Genomic DNA, 19,967 nt, shown 5'->3' on the forward strand with positions numbered 1-19,967 from the left:
TCAAGACTGAAAGAGCCTCACACGTGGAAGAATCTACTAGGAATAGAATAATATGCTCTATTTTGTAAATCAAAAGAATCATTTTTTGGTAATAAAAATACAAAACTTACTACTAGGACTTGATGGAATATATTTGTTTAATGAATAAATGAACCACTTTTGTCTGTGATTACAAGTACACCTAAACCTGCTGACACAACACAGTAAAGGCTTCCAAACTGTTTTTTTACTATGGTTTACAGAGCAACATATTTATGTGACTCAGTACACACACACACACACACACACACAATGGAAATAATTTCCTGAAATGAAATTAGCCTTTAGCCATCATTTGGATTAGGACAGAGAGATTGATCTCAATACACAGTTTGAAAAACACTGCCAAGCATACTACTTAACATGTGGGGGTCTGGTTTCAAATCCTGCTGCCATGTCTGAGGTCTACTAAATTAGGAAAACTACTTACCCTCTATGATTTGGTTTCCTCATTTATAAAATAACTAGAGGCCTGGTGCACGAATTGGTGCATGGGTGGGGTCCAGCCGGTGCGCCCCGATCGGGGCCAATCGGGCCAGGCCAGCTGGGGGAAGGGACCACGGGCGGTTGGCCGACCGGCCCCTCCCCCTGGTCAAACTCCCAGTCGAGGGTTCAATTTGCATATTAGGCTTTTATTATATAGGATAACTATATCTATGTTGCAAGATTCTTTTTTTAAAAAAAAAATCTTTATTGATTTCAGAGAGAAGGAGAGATAGAAACATCATTGATGAGAGAGAGACATTGATTGGCAGCCTCCTGCACACCCCCTACTGGGGATCAAGTTGGCAACCCTGGCATGTGCCTTTGATGGGAATCAAACCTGGGACCCTTCAGTCCGCAGGCCAATACTCTATCCACTGAGCCAAACCTGCTTGGGCTGCAAGATTCTTTAGAAGAGTAAATGAGTTTATCCATGGGAAGTACTTAGAATATTGTCTGGGACACAATAAATACTCAAGAAATGTGTGATATTATTGTTCTTGCTGTTGTTATTCAAATAAAAGTTTAAAAATTTGGTCTAACATGAGAGAAAGTTTGTGAGTGAGCTACAACCAGATATCTGAAAACAAACTAGGAAAGGGTATATTAAATTCCATGTCCATAAAAAATTCTCTTCATCGATAACAAAAACAGGCAATTTTTTTTTTTTTGGCCGTAACTTCAAGCACTGCTTACCTATGATATCATTTCTCATTGCTTCTGTAATAGGTATTGGTTTAGCAGCATCTGGAGATATATATTTGGTAAAAGTATTCACTGCATCTTGTTCTATACCTGCAAGGGAAGAAGGGAAAAAAAACTTCAAAAATCAAAACGCAACTTGAACTATAATGGACTATATTCATGAACAGCAGGGCTTAGGTTTGCTATGAGCCCAAGCATACATACATGTGCGTGTGCACGTACACACACCCACACCCACACACACATACCTATGAACCAGGAGGTCACGGGTCTTTTCTCAGTCAGGGCACATGCCATAGATGCGGGTTCGATCCACAGAGAAGTATGTGTGTATGTATACATATATATTACAAATATAAGCATATATACTAGTAAAAGTATATTTAGGACAAAACAAGACTCATCCTAATATCGCTTTTTCACTATGTGGTTTGTGGAACAGAGGAATGATATGTGAATTCCCCTACTCCTCACCTAAGGGAACAAGCTCCTTAAGAGCAACGATGCATGCATGTTCTCTTTCCAGGGCTCTTCGTCAAAGTCTGAGCTTGAAGGATTTGCATAGCAATTTAATAGTAGGAGCTCAAAAATTATTTCTAAATCTACATTTAAAATATTTTTCAAATGATTTAACATTCATGAATATTACATTCATTTGACCTTTATAACCCTTTAATGTTAAAACAATGAATCTCAAACTTCGTATTCTCAAGACTTTGGTATTTTAAAAATTATTGAGGACCCTAATGAGCTTTTGTTTATGTTTTACGTCTAGGTATTAAAATCCACTGGTCTTTTACTCATAATTTTATAACATCATATATTTCCAAATATTTTGGAAAATATTGGTTTACTGGCTTATGATGCAGATTTTCCGAATGTTGAGACATTGCATCATATAGGGTAGAAAAAGAAATCACATCATTAGAATCATCAATGATCTTGCTGGAACACTCTTTAAAGCTGTCAAAGCACAGTGGTGAATACAAGTTTTCCAAAATTCTAATTTTCACTTAAAAAGCTTTAATTTTTATCACTGGGCAACAAATACTGTCAGTCGTTCTCGTTGAATAAGTTTACTCCATTCATTCCCAAGAAAATGTCTGCCAAATATCCAACTCTAAATAACCGCAGTTTTCCAATAGTCATTCTTACAAGTAAAAATCATATTCTATTAAAAAAGCAGCTACTTTAACTCACAAAAACAACCAACTACCCATGTGCTTTACCTTAACACAAGTGCTTCTGCATATTTCCCACATCACACATATTAAACAGGGTTTAGATTTAATAAAATTATCTACTTCTCCAAAGACACCGTGAGTGAAGGTGGCACTCTTTTCCTGGGAGTATGTGGCAGCACCGTGACTACTAGTACAATGTGGTTCAATGCCAGCAGGTTTTCCCAAGCTGCCACCCCAACACCATTGCAAATGTTAACAGAGTAAACAAAATTTACAGGCTGAAAATTCATGCACCGGGCCTCTACTATATTTTAAAGCCAAGTAATGAAAACAGCATGGTACTGAAAAAGACAGACATATAGACCAATGGAACAAAAGCACAATGAGATATATCTCATACCTATTAGGATGGTCATTTATCAAAAATCACACAAGAGTTAGCAAGTGTTGGGGTCTTGTGGAGGAATTGGAGCCCTTGTACACTATTGGGGAGAATGTAAAATGGTGTAGCTACTATGGAAAACAGTATGGTGATTCCTCAAAATTAAAAATAGAACTATTATATGATCCAGCAATGCCACTTCTGGAGATCTAGCCAAAATAATTGAAATCAGAAACTTGATGCGATATTTGCACCCCCTTTTCATTGCAGCATTTTTCACAATAGCCAAGATATGGAAATAACCAAATGCCCATCAATGGATGAATGCATAAACAAAATGTGACATATAATGGACTACTGTACTACTGCTCAGCCATAAAAAAGAACAATATCCTGCCATATGTGACAACATGGATGAACCTTGAGGACATAATGCTAAGTGAAAAAAGGCAGTAACAGAAAGACAAATACTGCATGATTCCACTTATATGTAGTATCTAAAATAGTCAATCTCATAGAAGCATAAAATATAATGGTAGTTGCCAAGGAGTGAAAGGAAGGAGAAAAAGAATTGCTGTTAACAAGAATCAAGTTTCAGTTACTCAAGAAGACTAAATTCTAGAGATTTGCTGTATAACACCATATAATATTATACTACACACTTAAAAATAAAAAAGAATTAATAATAAAGAAAACAGTGCCGCCCTAACCAGTTTGGCTCAGTGGATAGAGCATCGGCCTGCGGACTCAGGGGTCCCAGGTGTGATTCCGGTCAAGGGCATGTACCTTGGTTGCGGGCACACTCCATTAGGGAGTGTGCAAGAGGCAGCAGATTGATGTTTCTCTCTCATCGATGTTTCTAACTCTCTATCCTCTCCCTTCCTCTCTGTAAAAAATCAATAAAATACATTAAAATAAAAAAAAAAGAAAACAGTGCCGAAGTTAGGACTTAACCATTTGTACAGCATAAGCGTCTATAGATGCAAGTGGTGGACTTTTTTAATTAAATTCAAAATATTATGGCAGTTAACTGGTTAAGCTGAGGTCTGACTTCACAGCCAGGACTGTCTTCAATGTACAGAGTTATAAAATTATAGATGTGTTTTGGGGTGGGAGGCTATGCTTGTTTGTGAATTAATTCTCTCTACAACCAGGGCCTTAATGAAAGTATCAATTGGTAAGATTTTGGGGGACTGTTTTGCCCTTAGCCAGATCTAAAATAATCCAAGGTAATTCCATTCTTTCCATATTTACTGAATAGCCACTATAAATAAATTGCTAATCAGAACAAAGACACTGGGTTTGTACAAAATGGCTGTCAAAAAGGCTAAAAATCAGTACTGGGTGGTTTCCAAATTCTTGCTTTTCCACTAACTAAAAACAGTTGCCAATCCTAGACAAATGCTGTTAAAACTTGAATAGATGCTAAAGCACATTCATTTCTGGGGATTAAATTCATTAAAAGACGTTTTGATATCCATAAGTAAAATATTTTATTTCAGAAACACAGAACGAGATTATACTACCCTTCTTCTGGATCCAGAAAACTCAGTTTTCACTTATTTAAAAATAAATATTAATATATTTTAAATATTTTAATAAATTATTTTTTAACTCAATAAGTATGGGGCTAAGATAAATGGTTTGGTCCAATTTCTAATACTCTTTAATAAAAGAACATGGAAATTACTTAAAACATCTGTTTTGTTTTTTAAAAAACATAACTTTTAAGAATCTGATGCCAGATAACTGGAAGTAAAGAAGTTCCCTTCAATTATTTGGATGATGTTTAAAACTACATTAATTTAGTATTTTAGTAAGTTTTAAAAAAGTTAAATGGCTCAAAGTTTGTATTAACTGAAACTAATCCTTAAACAAAACAAACATCAAAACACAAAATACTGACTCCATGAGATAATACAAATATATCTAGTACTTTATCAAAGACTTTCATGTAACCAAGATACTACAGAATTTCACTAAATTTTAAAGACAAAGCTGTGATAATGCAGTTTCAGGGCACATAAAGTAACAAATCCTATCTAATAAAAGGGTAATATGCAAATTAACTGTCACTCCATCACAAATATGGCGGCACCCAGTTTTCTCAGCCCTGCCAGAGTCCCCTGGTCCCAGGGAGGTGGGGGGGTGGCAGCCGCTGAGAGTGGGCAGCGTGAGCGGCCTGGCGGAATGCGTGCTTTGTCGTTGCGGTGACGAGGCAAGGGTTCCACCCTGGCCGCGGAGGGCCTCTGGCCAGGCCAGGATGCAGATGGGCCTCTGGGCAGCAGGAGTGGAGCGGCCAGGCCCTGCAGAGAGCTACTGGAGCACAGATTTGTGCGCAGGGCTACTAGTTTAAATATGAACAGTTACAGTACAAAAGATGAAAGTTTTACATATTTTTAAAAAGAAGTTCTTTGGACTATAAAACTTCATGGAATGGTCAAAAATTTTCCTGAATGTCCAATCTGTGAAATTTCATTTATTTTTGCATCCTTAGAATGTGGTATTATATAATAGGTGCTTAATAAATATTTGTTTAAAGAATAGACTTACCAAAAGTATCTATTGAAAGAATAAATTTACCTCATATATTACCACATTTTTTTCTATTTTAAATTATTAGCAACATCTTTTTAAAAATGTTTTGTTTGTTTATTGTTTACTAGCGTTCCCGTTGCAGGAAGAATCCTGCAATAGGGTTTCCTGCTGCACTCTATCTGGCCCCGCCTGCTCTCCTACCTTCTCCCCTGCCTTCTCCGCCAGCCCCGCCTGCTCTCCTTCCTTCTCCCCAGGCCCCGCCTCCGCTCCTCCCTTGGCTTCTTTCTACGCTGTCTTGACATGCAAATTAACTGCCATCTTGGTTGGGGTAATTTGCATACTCATCCTGATTGGCTGGTGGGCGTGGCTTGGCTGGTAGGCATGGCTTGGGCATAGCGAAGGTGCAGTCAATTTGCATATTTGTCTATTATTAGGTAGGATTTCTATTTCAGAGAGGAAGAGAAAGGGGAAAGAGAGATAGAAACATCAATGATGAGAATCATCCATCGGCTGCCTCTTGCACACCCCTTACTGGGGGTGGAGCCTGCAACCGGGTATGTGCCCCTGACTAGAATTGAACCTAGGACCCTTCAGTCCGTAGGCTGATGCTCTATCCATTGAGCCAAACCAGCTAGAGCTAATTATTGATTTTTACAGAGAGATAAAACATTGGTTTGTTGTTCCAATTACTTATGTATTCATTGGTTGATTCTTGTATGTGCCCTGACCATGTTTTGATCCCACAACCTTGGTGTATCAGGATGGTGCTCTAACCAACTGAGCTACCTGGCCAGGGCCTATTAGCAGAATCTTTATGGGGAAAAACACACACACATAAAAAAACCCCGTGAGGTCAGGGATTGTTTTGTAGTCAGACGGAAGATGTCTTATGATAAAGACAGCTTAAAGCAGAGAAGATAACTAAGGAAATGAAGTTCCAGGACAAGGAGCATGCAAGCGTATTCCTAAAGACCATACATTAGTCAGCCAACTAAGTGGCTATTAAGGAGAATGTGTATTAGCAAAATAAAAAATTAATATATTTTTCAAAATCAACTCAGCTCAGAAGAAATTATTTTGTTAACTTCTACTACTATGAATGAATATCCTAAAACGAAACTTAGCATCTATTTAAAGGAAGTATAAAACATCCGTACATCCTCAAAAACTTACTCAAATGAAACAACACACGGCTTTTAAGTTCTTAGTATTGATCTTCAGTTACAAAAACAGTAGGTCATTACAAATCCCTTCACTGGTAAAATAAGTTACAAGGTCATATTCAGAAAACCCAAGGCCACCTGAGTGATATATGCAAATATAAAAAGGTTTATTCAAGAAAGTGACTTTCACCCTAGCAGGTTTGGCTCAGTCGATAGAACATTGGCTTGTAGACTGAAGGGTCCTGGGTTCAATTCCGGTCAAGGGCACATGCCCGGGTTGCGGGCTCGATTCCCAGTAGGAGACGTGCAGGAAGCAGCAGATCACTGATTCTCTCTCATCATTGATGTTTTGATCTCTCTCTCTCTCCCTTACTCTCTGAAATCAATAAAAATACATTGTTTTAAAAATAGAGACTTTCTATTCTTTATAAAAAATGAGAGCTGGAACCAGAAGGAGAAAATTAGGAATTTCTAGGCTTCATAAAAGGTTTAAGAATAAATATGAGATGTTAATATATGGCCACCTTCTATAGCTTGAGGTTTTCATACAATAAAAATAGGAACCACCAGAGGCAAGTGTTAAACCAGCATCTATCTAATGTATTTGATTTCTCATGTGAAAAACGCAAATCCATATAAAAAACATTATCCTTTGATTTGATTTGAAATACAAAGTAGGTCAAGATGAAATAAGCACACTCCATTTCTCCCACAGAATGCAACTAAAACCACTGGAGAAATGTCTATGAGAATCTGAAAACATAAATGGCAGCAGGCAGATGGAAAATGGAAACCAGAACCCGAAGTACCACCATACTACAGGCAAGTTTCCCAGTATCTCCCAGTCTCGACTCAAAAGTTAAAGTGGCGCCCAGATGCACAAAGAAAAAGCTCCAGAGAAGCCTTCTATCTCTGACCTAAGGAGCAGGAAAGGGGGCTCCTCTGGGTAAGGAGAACGGAAGAAATCAATCCCCTGGGCTTTTTTGGCCCCAAGCAATACCAGTGTAGCAATGGAGGCAATGGCAGCAGCCCAGGCAGCTCCCAAAGCTCCAAAAACCTTAGTCTTTGATGGAAAAATTTAGTTCCAAGTAGAAGAGGAGAATCTCTATTTCTTTTATCCTTTACACGCTTGTAGCTTGGCCAAAGAGGCTGACATAATTGTGAAAAATGTGTTGAAGTAAAAGGAAACAAAAGCCCTAGCTTTCCAGCCAGACAACCAGGAAGGTGGTGTCCCTAGGAACAAAAATAATGTCCAATCACAGAAAGGAGGGAGTTCATGAAAGCTTATAAAGTTGTGTGTGTACTCTTGGGCTCACCCCTGAGCTGAGCACGCATGAACCTGACTGTAAGATCATTCTCCAAGGGTTTGAGCACTAAACTATGACCCGTCCACCGGCCAGGACTGAGACTAGACATTGGGAAGGGTATATGCAAGTAAGATCCAAAATGGAACTGACTCTGGACCACAACCTAAGGAATGCTAGTTGGAAGTGGAAGCCTAAACCTAACAAGATGACACAGATACTGGGATTACACAACAACAAAAACTGTTTTAAAGCTCTGCCAGCTGTGGCTCAGTTGGTTGGGTGTCCTCCTGTGTATCAAAAAGATGGCCAGCCGAAACCGGTTTGGCTCAATGGATAGAGCGTCGGCCTGCGGACTGAAAGGTCCCAGGTTCGATTCCGGTCAAGGGCATGTACATTGGCTGCGGGCACATCCCTGGTAGGGGGTGTGCAGGAGGCAGCTGGTCGATGATTCTCTCTCATCGATGTTTCTAGCTCTCTATCCCTCTCCCTTCCTCTCTGTAAAAAATCAATAAAAAAAAAAAATATATTAAAAAAAAAAAAAAAAAAAAAAAGATGGCCAGTTCAGTTCCCGATCAGGGCACATGCCCAGGTGTGTTTTCGGTCCCCAGTTGGGGCACATACAGGAGGCAACCTATCGATGTTTCTCTTCCACATAGATATTTCTCCCCCCGCACCTTCTCCTCTCTCTGAAATCAATAAAAACATACTTTTTAAAAAGTTAAGTTCTTAATACTATAAAAAAAGAAGATATTATAATCATGCTACAAGAAGGTCAAACACTCTTGGAACAAATGAAGACTGCCTCCACAGAGAAATAGAGAATTAAAAAAAAAAAAAAAACCACATAAAAAAACTTAAAATTAATTGGAAAGACAAAGCACAATGAAAACAGAGGAAAGATTCAGTAAATTTTGGGATAGATGACTAGAAATTTTTCAAGAAAAAAATTTAGAAAATTGTCAATAGAGCCTCAGAGACTTACAGGGGGATGGCAAAAGTATAACATTTGGGTCATTAAAGTTCCAGAAGAGAGAACCAAGATGGCAGGGTAGGTAAATGCCTATACTCACCGCCTCCCACAACCACATCAAAATTACAACTAAAATACAGAACAACCATCATTCAGAACTGCCTGAAAGCTGGCTGAACAGAAGTCCTACAACTAGAGAAGTAAAGAAGAAGGCAGAAGAGACTGGTAGGAAGGGTGGAGGCACAGAATGGGCTGGTCCGACACCCACATGTGCCGTTTTTTCAATAAGTAGGGAGATAGCCTCTGAGGAGGCCATCCGTGAGGAGCAAGGGGTCCCAGCCCCACATCAGACACCCCCCCCCTCCCCCAGGCCAGAGTCCCAGAGCTGGGAAAAGAAGTCCCCACAACTACAGGCTGTAAAAACCAGCAGGGATTGTGGCTGAGTGACAAGAAGGCTGTTGGAGACCCAGGTGTTTGATTTAAAGGGCCAGTGCACGAACTTACTCAGATTCCCAACACCAAGGAGCTTTGGGGGACCCAGACACATATGTGGAGGAACTGGATTATCTGACATCAGGGCAGGAATTCAGGGTGACTTTTTCCCAGATGGAGTACTTGCAGGGGTCATTATTCCAGTGCTGGAACCTCCTCCATAGCAGGGGGGACTGGCAGCCATATCTGGATCTCCATCAGCCTGGAGCTCACTATTTATTCAGCCCTGGTGATTCCCTGAGACGCATCACATCCAGTTTGCAGCCTCACCCAAGCTGTTTGCAACAGCTTTTTGATATAAATGGCATGTCCTGGCTCAGGCTTCACACTTTTCTAAAATCTCTCAAACAAGCTGCAGTGATGACAGCGTATCCCAAACCTATCAATAAAAGATCCAAGACCCGGCACTAGCACCAGCCTGCCTTGCTTCACAGCTGGGCCTTGCCTGGGCACTTCCAAACCCAATACAAATAGTAGGCATCTGCAGATCTCTCTGTAGCTCCTGCCAGTGGCTGACTTTGCACCTCCTGGGAGGCCCTAAAGCCAGTGAACCTGGTGGAGAGCTTCAGACCATACCAGATTACAATTCTACACATCCACAGGTGACAGACTTAGTGAGCACCAAAGCCCCATTAAACCAAGTCCGTCTCCATAGGGGTGTCCCCTGCACAGCAGTTTTTCCACTGTATTTGTGGCTGGTCCCCACAGCCAATTGGCCTGGAGGTCAATTCCTTCCAGTGATGCCAACAGCAATCAAGGCTCAACTACAACAAGACTGTGCATACAGTCCACACAGGGTTGTACCCTAGAGTGCCCAGCTCAGGTGACTGGGGAGGCTGAGACACTGGGCCCTACAGGACATCTACTACACAAGGTCACTCTACAATCCCAGGAGATAAAGCAGCTCTAGCTAATACACAGAAACAAACACAGGGAAGCAGCCAAAATATGAAGATAATGAAACATGTCACAAATGAAGGAAATGGAAGCAACAAGCAAACTACTGGATACAGAATCCAAACCATGATTATAAGGTTACTCAAGGATCTTCATGAGACTTTCAAGGATCTTAGTGAGAATGTCAAAGACATGAAAAGGACCAGTCAGAAATTAAGCATGCACTAACTGGGATAAAGAATAACTTAGAGGGATTAAACAGTAAAGTAAAGGATTCTGAGAATCATATCAATAATTTGGAATATGAGGAAGCAAAAAACACCCAATCAGAAGAGCAAAAAGAAAAAAGAATCCAAAAATATGAAGATAGTGTAAGGAACCTCTGGGACAACTTCAAGCATACCAACATTCGCATTACAGGGGTGCCAGAAGGAGAATAGAGAGCAAGATATTGAAAATCTAAATGAAGAAATAATGACTGAAAACTTTCCCTACCTGGTGAAAGAAATAGACTACAAGTCCAGGAAGCACAGAGATTGCTAAACAAGAGGAACACAAAGAGGCCCACACCAAGACACATCATAATTAAAATGCCAAGGGTTAAAGACAAGGAATTCATCACCACCAAACCAGTATTACATGAAACGTTGAAGGGTATTCTTTAACAGGAGGGGGAGGAAGAGATAAAAATCCTATCTAATAATAGAGTAATATGCAAATTAACTGTACCTCCGTGACAAAATGGCGGCCCCCATAGCCACAAGATGGCGGCGCCCAGTCCACTCAGCTCCACTGCTGGAGTGTCCAGCCTGTCGGCAGGAGCAGCGAAGCTGGATCCACCTCCAGAGGGGTTTCTGATCTGCCCCCAGACACGGCAGTAAGAGCCAGGACAGCAGGGCATAGAGGCTTCCCTGGCAGCGGGGAAGCCCCAGGCCCTGCAAACAGAGCCGGGCCAGGACTGCAGGGCATGGTGGCTTCCCTGGCAGCGGGGAACCCCCGGGCCCTGCAAACAGAGCTGGGCCGGGACAGCAGGGCATGGCGGCTTCCCTGGCAGCGGGGAAGCCCCAGGCCCTGCAGACAGAGCCGGGCGGGGACTGCAGGGAATGGCAGCTTCCGCGGCAGCAGGTAAGCCCCAGGCCCTGCAGACAGAGCCTGGACAGCAGGGCATGAGGGCCTCCTTAGTGTGTCAGTGTCCTCAAAGCCCCCAGCCTGGCAGACAGAGCACACTGCAGGGCATTGGGGCTTCTTTCACATGGCGCATGGGGAGGCCGGCAGAAAGCGGAGAGCAGGGCATGGGGGCTTCATCTCCATGGTTGCAGCGAAACCTCCAGGCCCGCAGAGAGCAGAGAACCACGGGGAGTGGGCCTAAGCCATCAGTAGGACATCCCCTGAGAGCTCCTGGATTGTAGAGGGTGCAGGTTGGGCTGAGGGACCCCCGTGCATGAATTTCGCGCACCGGGCCTCTAGTATAAACAATAAGCCCTAACTGGTTTGGCTCAGTGAATAGAGTGTTGGCCTGCAGACTGAAGGGTCCCAGGTTCGATTCCGGTCAAGGGCATGTACCTTGGTTGCGGGCACATCCCCAGTAGGGAGTGTGCAAGATGCAGCTGATCGATGTTTCTCTCTCATCGATGTTTCTAACTCTCTATCCTTCTCCCTTCCTCTCTGTAAAAAAATCAATAAAATATTAAAAATATATATCCTACATAATAAAAGGGTAATATGTAAATTACCATCACCCTGCTACGCCCACGATTGGGCCAGCGGGATGCACAGGGGGAGGGACTCAGGGTGGCTAGGGTGGCCGATTGGGCCGGTGGGACGCTGAGCTCGCGTCGCCAGTGGCGGCGCAAGCTCAGCATCTGCGCCATGGCTGTGCTGCGGCACAGAAGGGGCGTCTGGGGCAGCGAGCCCACATCCTGCTGCGGACCATCAAAAGCGGGGAGCGAAAGTGGGGGAGCTGGCTGTCCACTCCGGCACCAGCGCACAGACAGCCAGCTCCCCTGCGATCGAAAGCGGGAAGCTGTGTGTCCGCTCCAGCACCAGCAGACCTCCTGCCATCAAAAGCGGAGAGCAGGCTGCTAGCAGTGTTCGCGGAGCATGCTAGGCTTTGCGGGGCAGTGGATATGGCCTGGATGGCAGGTTAGCCTAGGGGACCCCACACGTGCATGGTTTAATCATGCACTGGGCCTCTAGTAAACAATAAAATGGCAACAAATACATATCTATCAACAATTGAACCTAAAAATAAAAATAAATGAACAAGAAATATAACGAACAAAATAAACTGGTGAATAAAATAGAATCAGAGACATGGAAGCATGGAACAGACTAAGGAATCTCAGAGGGAAGGGGGCAGGAAGGGCGGGAAGAGATTAACCAAAAGCTTACCGATGGACACAGAGAGTAGGGTGGTGAAGTCCTGGGGCAGGACCGGAACTGGGTAGAGGGGAGCAATTGGGGGGAAAAGGAGATATCTACAATACTCTCAAAAGTAAAGATTTAAAATAATCCTATCTAATAAAAGGGTAATATACAAATTGACCGTCACTCCAACACACAAGATGGCTGCACCCATGTGGTCAAAGATGGCCGCCCCATGTGGACACAAGATGGCCTCCACAAGATGGCCGGCAGGGGAGGGCAGTTGTGGGGAGCAGGCCTACAGGGGAGGGCAGTTGGGGAGACCAGGCCTGAAGGGGAGGGCAGTTGGGAGGGACCAGGCCTGCAAGGGAGGGCAATTAGGGGCCATCGGGCCTGCACGGGAGGGCAGTTAGGGGTGACTGGGCCAGGAGAGGAGGGCAGTTGGGGGTGACCAGGCCTGTAGGGGAGGAGAGTTGGGGGTGACCAGGCCAGCAGGGGAGGGCAGTTGGGTGGGACCAGGCCTGCAGAGGAGGGCAGTTGGGGGGGACCTGGCCAGCAGGGGAAGGCAGTTGGGAGGGACCAGGCCTGAAAAGGAGGGCAGTTAGGGTTGACCAGGCCTGCAGGGGAGGGCAATTAGGGGTGACCAGGCCTGCAGGGGAGGGCAGTTGGGGGCAACCATGCCTGCAGGGGAGAGCAGTTGTGGGTGACCAGGCTGGCAGGGGAGGGCAGTTAGGGGCAATCGGGCCGGCAGGGGAGCAGTTAGGCTTCAATCAGGTTGGCAGGGGAGTGGTTAGGGGGTGATTAGGCTGGCAGGCAGAAGCAGTTAGGGGCAATCAGGCAGGCAGGCAGGCGAGCAGTTGGGAGCCAGCAGTCCTGGATTGTGAGAGGGCAGTCGGGCATCCCTCGAGGGGGTCCCAGATTGGAGAGGGTGCAGGCTGGGCTGAGGGACACCGCCCTCCCCCCCCCGCCCCCCAGTGCACGAATTTCATTAACTGGGCCTCTAGTAATAATAATAAAGTTCCAGAAGAAAAAAAGGGAAAAATTACAGTGCAAAAAACACTCCCCCAAATATGGCACAAAACCAAACTTAAAAAATCAAGCAGTAAGTTCAGCAAACCTCAAATAGGAAGAAACTAAAAAAAAAATCTAGGAAAATATCTTGAAGGTGGCCACAAACACACACACACCAACCTCATGTTAAATAAAATAATAATGATTCAAAGACTGCAGATTTCTCACCTGAAACCATGAAGCCACAGGAAATGAACAACATTTTTAAAGTGGTAAAAGAAAAGAACTATCAACCTAGAATTCTTTAGCAAGTGAAAATTATTTCAAGAAAAAGCAAAACAAAAAGATCTTCAGATGGCTTATATGCAGGTAACAGAGAATTCTTTATAATACATCTGTTATAAAAAAAATGCTAAAGGAAATTCTTGAGACAGTAGTGAAATAACAGAAATGATCAGAAATGAAGGAACAGATTCAGCAAATATCTGGTTTAAATAAAATAGGCAAATTTTCTTCTCTTAAATTATTTAAATTATGTAGGACGATTGAAAGAAAAACTTATAACATTGTCTGATGGGGTTTTTAACATATATGACAACTACAACAGGTAAGTGCCAAGGTAAAGAGTGGTAAGATTTCTACATCCCACTTGAAGTGATAAAATATTAATTTTAAGCAGACTGCAAAAATTATGTATACTGCAATCCCTAGAAAACCCCTAAAAAAACCCTATACATTGAAGAAAGAACTAGAACTTAGACCAACAAAAGAATTTAATGGGGAAGACTATTTTATCATTTACATTATTTAGAATTGCTGATATTTGGTGATATAAAAAGCATATCTACTTAAAAAAAAAACCTATACAAAGAGATATAATTAAGAATGCAATAGATAAATTCTAAAAAAACTTAACAATAAAAAAAAAAAAACCTTAACAATCCACAATAAGTAGAAACTAGGAAATCAAGGAATGGGAAACAGGGAAATACAAAAAACAAATAATAAAATGGTAGATTAAATCCAAACATTACAGTTAATACAATTACATTTAGGTCATAATAACAAACACCAATAATTATATTTACATATTACAATGCAAATAATCACACTGTAATAATTACATTTAATGTTAATAATTACTCCAAAAATTACACCAAAATAAATTTACCAACAAAAAAAGAGATAGCCAGAACAGATAAAAACAAACATGACCCAACTATGTGCTACTTAACAAGAAACTTACTTTAAAAACAATGAATGATAAAGGTAGGTCAAAAGTAACACTAATCAAATGAAACTGGAGTACCTATATATAAACCAGACAGCAGATATTTCTTACCTCAGAACAAGTTACCATAGATAAAAAGGACCAAGACGTAGTTATCAAATAGTTAATTAACCAAAAAGATATAACGATCCGAAGTATGCACACGCATAACAGAGCTTTAAAATACACGAAGCAAAATAAAACCAAAAGTAGAATTGGAAAAATCCACAATTATGATTGGAGACTTCACATTCCTCCCTCACTATTAAATAGAACAAGCATACAAAACATTGGAAAGGAAACACAAAAACTGAACATCATTATTAACCACCTCAATCTATTTGTAGAACATCATCTCATCTAACAACAGCAGAATATACATTCTTTACATTATACATGAGATATTCAACAAGACGTACCATGTCCTAGGCCAGTGGTGAGCAAACTCATTAGTCAACAGAGCCAAATATCAACAGTACAACGATTGAAATTTCTTTTGAGAGCCAAATTTTTTAAACTTTAATTTCTTCTAACGCCACTTCTTCAAAATAGACTCGCCCAGGCTGTGGCATTTTGTGGAAGAGCCACACTCGAGGGGCCAAAGAGCCGCGTTTTGCCGCTCTGTTGACTAATGAGTTTGCCGGCCACTGCTAGACTAAATGTTACCGTGTAGTTGGAAGCTGTGAGGACTAGGCAATTGTGGTATATTGTGTGCAAAGAGGTAAAGGGTATGACAGTAGTCGGCAAACTCAATAGTCAACAGAGCGGCAAACCGCGGCTCGTAAGCCGCAGTTTGCCGACCACTGTCCTAGGCCATTAACATTTTTTTTTTAAATTGAAGTCATTCAAAATATATTCTCTGACCATAATATAATTGAGAAATCAATAACAGAAAATAAAACCCCACAGGAAAAATTTCTCCAAATACTTGGAAACTAAGCAACATATTTATTAAAAATTAAAAAAATTTTTTTCAATTACAGTTTACATTCAATTTTATTTTGTATTGAAACGGTGTTGAGGACAATGGTTAGACAATCATATGCCCAGTGCCCATCTGGTACCATACACAGTTTTTACTGTATTTCCTATGCTCTAATTTAAATCCCCATAACTATTTTGTAATTACCAATTTGTACTTCTCAATCTCTTCACCTTTTCACCCAGTTCCCCAACCCCCCACCCTTCTGGCAACCATCAGTATATTCTCTGTAACTATGAGTCTCTTTCTGTTTTGCTTATTCATTTATATTGTTCTTTAGACTCCTCATATGATTAAAGTCATATTTGTCTTTCTCTGATTTCAGTTACCATTAAAAACCTCTAGGTCAGTGATGGGCAACCTTTTGAGCTTGGTGTGTCAAACTTCGTCAAAAAACTGAGCATAACTCGGGTAGTGTGTCACTTTGAGGAAAAAACATTATTTTGCAAATGTTTCATCCTTAGGAGCAGCAAATGTTTCATCCTCAGCATGTGGTCGCCTCAGCGGCCGCGTGTCATCAGAAATGGCTACGCGTGTCAGTGCTGACACACGTGTCATAGGTTCGCCATCACTACTCTAGGTCCATTTATGCTGTCGCAAATGGTAAGATTTTATTCTTTTATGGCTGAGTAATATCCCACTATAGTATATATATGTACCATCTAGAGGCCAAGTGCACAAATTCATGAATGGGTGGGGTCTGGCCTGCCCGGCCTGAAGATTAGGGCTGGGCCTGTCGGGAGACGGTGGGAGGTTGGCCAACTGGCCCGCCCCGGGCAGATCAGGGCCGGGCAGGTTTGGGGGAGGAGCTGTGGGCAGTGGGCTGGCCAGCCCTGCCCCCAAATGGTGTGGGAGGGCCAATCGGGGGCCTGCAGCCTGGGGGAGGGGCCATGGGTGGTTGGCTGGCCAGCCCTGCCCCTGATCAGAGTGGGGAGGAAGATTGGGGGCGGAGCTGACTGGGAGGAGGGGCTGCGGGCGGTTCGCTGGCCGGCCGTGCCCCTGATCAGGGTGAAGGGTCCAATCTGGGGTGGGACCAGGTGGGGGGAGAGGCTGCAGGAGGTTGGCCTACCTGCCCTGCCCCCTATTGGGGTGGGGGGGGCGATCAGGGAGAGGGCCATCGTGGGGGGGGAGGCGCTGCGGGCTGACTGGGGTGGGGGAGGCAATCAGGAGCAGGGCCGGTAGGGGCTGCGGGAGGTTGGCTGGCTGGCCCCACCCCCTGATCAGGCTAGTTCGTTGGCCACAGTGGGCATCATAGCGACTGGTCGTTCTGGTAGTTACTGCGTTCCGCTCGCTGGCTTTATATAGATAGATAGATAGATAGATAGATAGATAGATAGACAGACAGACAGACAGACAGACAGACAGACTAGAAGCTCTGTGCACGAATCCGTGAGCCAGTAGCTCGCCAAAAGTCCACTGCCACCCTCCAGTAGCTCTCTGCCCGCTGCCCTGCCCTCCTGTAGCTCCCCCATATCTTGCTGCCCTGCCCCCTCCTGTAACTCTCTGCCGCCCTCTTGTAGCTCGCTGCCCCACCCTCTTGCTGATCCGTGACCCGGTTGTTACGTGGTCGTTACGCTTCACGGCGTAATGACCATTTGCATATTACATCTTTATTATGTAAGATTCTTTTTACAATCATCAGTTGATGGACACTTGGTTTGCTTCCATATCTTGGCTATTGCAAATAATGTTGCAGTGAACATAGAGGGGTGCATAAATTTTGTGGAATGAGAGTGTTTCTGTTTCCTTCAAATATGAATCGAGAAGTGGAATCACTAGGTCATAGGCAGTTCCATTTTTACTTTTTTGAAGAACCTCCATATTGCTTTCCACAGTGGCTGCACCAAACTGCATTCCCACCAACAGTGTATGAGGGTTCCCATTTCTCCACATCTTCACGAACACTTCTTTGTTGATTTATTGATGACAGCCATTGTGTCAGGTGTGAGGTGATATCTCATTGTGGTTTTAATTTGCATTTCTCTGATGATTAGTGACATTGAGCATCTTTCCATATGTATACTGTCCATCTGTATGTTGTCTTTGGAGAAGTGTCTTGTTATGTCCTTTGCCTGTTTTTAATTGGTTTATTTCGTGTTTGTTTGTTTTTTTGTTTCTTTTTTGGAATTGAGTTGTATGAGTTCTTTGTAAATTTTGCATATCAGATCTATCATTGGTGACTATCTTCTCCCATTCAGAAGGTTGTATTTTGATTTTTTGCTAATGGTTTCCTTAGCTGTGCACAAACTCTTTAGCATAATATAGTCCCATTTGCTTATTTTTGTTTTGTTTCCCTTGCCTAAGAGATATATCAGAAAAAAATATTACTAAAAAAAAGCCAGAAATGCTGATACCTAAAAGTTTCTTCTAAACGTTTCATGGTTTCAGATCTTACATTTAAGTTTTTAATCCATTTTGTTTTTATTCTTGTACTAGAGGCTTGGTGCATGACATTCGTGCACTGCGGGGGAGGGCGGGGATCTCAGCCTGGCCTGCACCCTTTCGCAGTCCGGGACACCTTGGGGAATGTTCCCGCGGGGAGCAGGCCTAAGCCAGCAGGCGGACATCCCTTGAGGGGTCCTTGGCGCTGCCTTGGAGGTGGGAGAGGCTCCCATCACCGCCGATGCACTTGCCAGCCGTGAGGCCGGCTTCTGGTTGAGTGGCGCTCCGCCTGTTTGAGCACACTGACCACGAGGGGGCAGCTCCGGTGTTGAGCATCTGTCCCCGGTGGTCAGTGTGCTTCATAGCGACCAGTTATTCCACTGTTCAGTCTATTTGCATATTAGGGTTTTATTTTATAGGATACTAGAGGCCCTGGTGCATGAATTCTTGCTCTGGTGGGGTCCTTCAGCTGGGCAGCAGGGATCAGTGACCTCCATGCCACCACAACCTATCCTTACCCAGCAGCTCATGGAGCTCCAGCCTGCTGTCCACGTTGATTTTGCACAGCAGAAAGTAGTGTGCCACTGCTCGGGGGGCAGGTAGAGGGAGTGTCCGCAGGAGAGGCTTGTGCCGCTGCAGCTGTGCTCGCCAGCCTGGCATCTGGCACCTGTCAGCTGAGTGGCGCTCCCACTGTGGGAGTGCATTAACCACCAGGGGCCAGCTCCTGCATTGAGCATGTACTCCCTGGTGGTCAGTGCACACATAGCTACTTGTCGACTGGTCAACTGGTCGCTTAGGCTTTTATATATGTAGATGGTGTCAAGAAGATGGTGTAGGTTCATGTTTTTGCATGTATCTTATACAATTTTCCCAGCACCATTATTGCATAGACCATCTTTATTCCATTGTATGCTCTCCTCTTTTGTCAAATATTAATATATCATATAGGAATTGGATTTCACTAAAGCTCCCTATATTTTGTTCCACTGATCTGTATGTCTATTTTTTTGCCAGTACAATGATGTTTTGATTATTATAGCTATAGTATAGTTTGATACCAGGTAGCATGATTCCTCCAACTTTGTTCTTCCTTCTCAAGATCCTGGTTCCACTGAAATTTCTGGATTATTTGTTCTAATTCTATGAAAAACGCTGCTGATATTTTGATAGGAATTGTGTTGAATCTATAGATTGCTTTGGAAAGTATGGACATTTTAATGATGTTAATTCTTCTTATCCATGAGCACATTATATGCTTTCATTGACTTCTATCATCTTTAGTGTCTTATAATTTTCCCAGTACACGTCTTTTACCTTCTTGGTTAAATTTATTGTATGTAACTTCTAAAAAATCCTCACTCGAGGATCTGTTTATTGACTTGACAGAAACATCAATGTGAGAAACATCTATCAGTTGACTATTGTATGCAACCCACCAGGTTTGAACCACAACTTACATATGTGCCCTTACCAGGAATCAAACCAGTTACCCTTTTGGTACACCAGAAAACACTCCAATTAACTGAACCACCTGGGTAGAGGAGGTAGCTAATTAGCTAGAAGCAGGTAGAGGAGATCTTGGGGTGCCTTAAAATTTTTGCTGACCTGCAGGTGGAAGCAGGATTTGGTGCACAGCTTGGCCCTTCCACACACACCAAGGCCCAGCAGAGGTAGCTACAAAACTGGATTGCTTTGTGGCTCAAAACTGGTTTCCCTAGTCCCAGGGTGAGCTAATTTTTTTGTAATGCAATTGTAAATTGGATTGTTTTCTTGGCTTCCCTTTATAATAGTTCATTAC

The 19,967-nt window shown here is 42.8% G+C and overlaps 1 protein-coding gene across 2 annotated transcripts in view; it reads right to left on the reverse strand.

The window, feature by feature from the left end:
* Positions 1-19,967, reverse strand: part of AKAP10 (A-kinase anchoring protein 10) — a 116,032-nt gene that overhangs the window by 57,270 nt on the left and 38,795 nt on the right. For both annotated transcript variants that reach the window (XR_008554674.1, XM_008156205.3), the window contains exon 5: positions 1,219-1,317. Coding sequence is in view for 1 of the 2 variants with exons in the window: in XM_008156205.3 (XP_008154427.1) it covers positions 1,219-1,317 (99 nt within the window). In the remaining variant the exon portion in view is untranslated. The remainder of the gene's footprint in view (positions 1-1,218; positions 1,318-19,967) is intronic.

This window comes from Eptesicus fuscus, chromosome 20 (genome assembly GCF_027574615.1).
Source record: "Eptesicus fuscus isolate TK198812 chromosome 20, DD_ASM_mEF_20220401, whole genome shotgun sequence".
NCBI classification, from domain to species: Eukaryota; Metazoa; Chordata; class Mammalia; order Chiroptera; family Vespertilionidae; genus Eptesicus; species Eptesicus fuscus.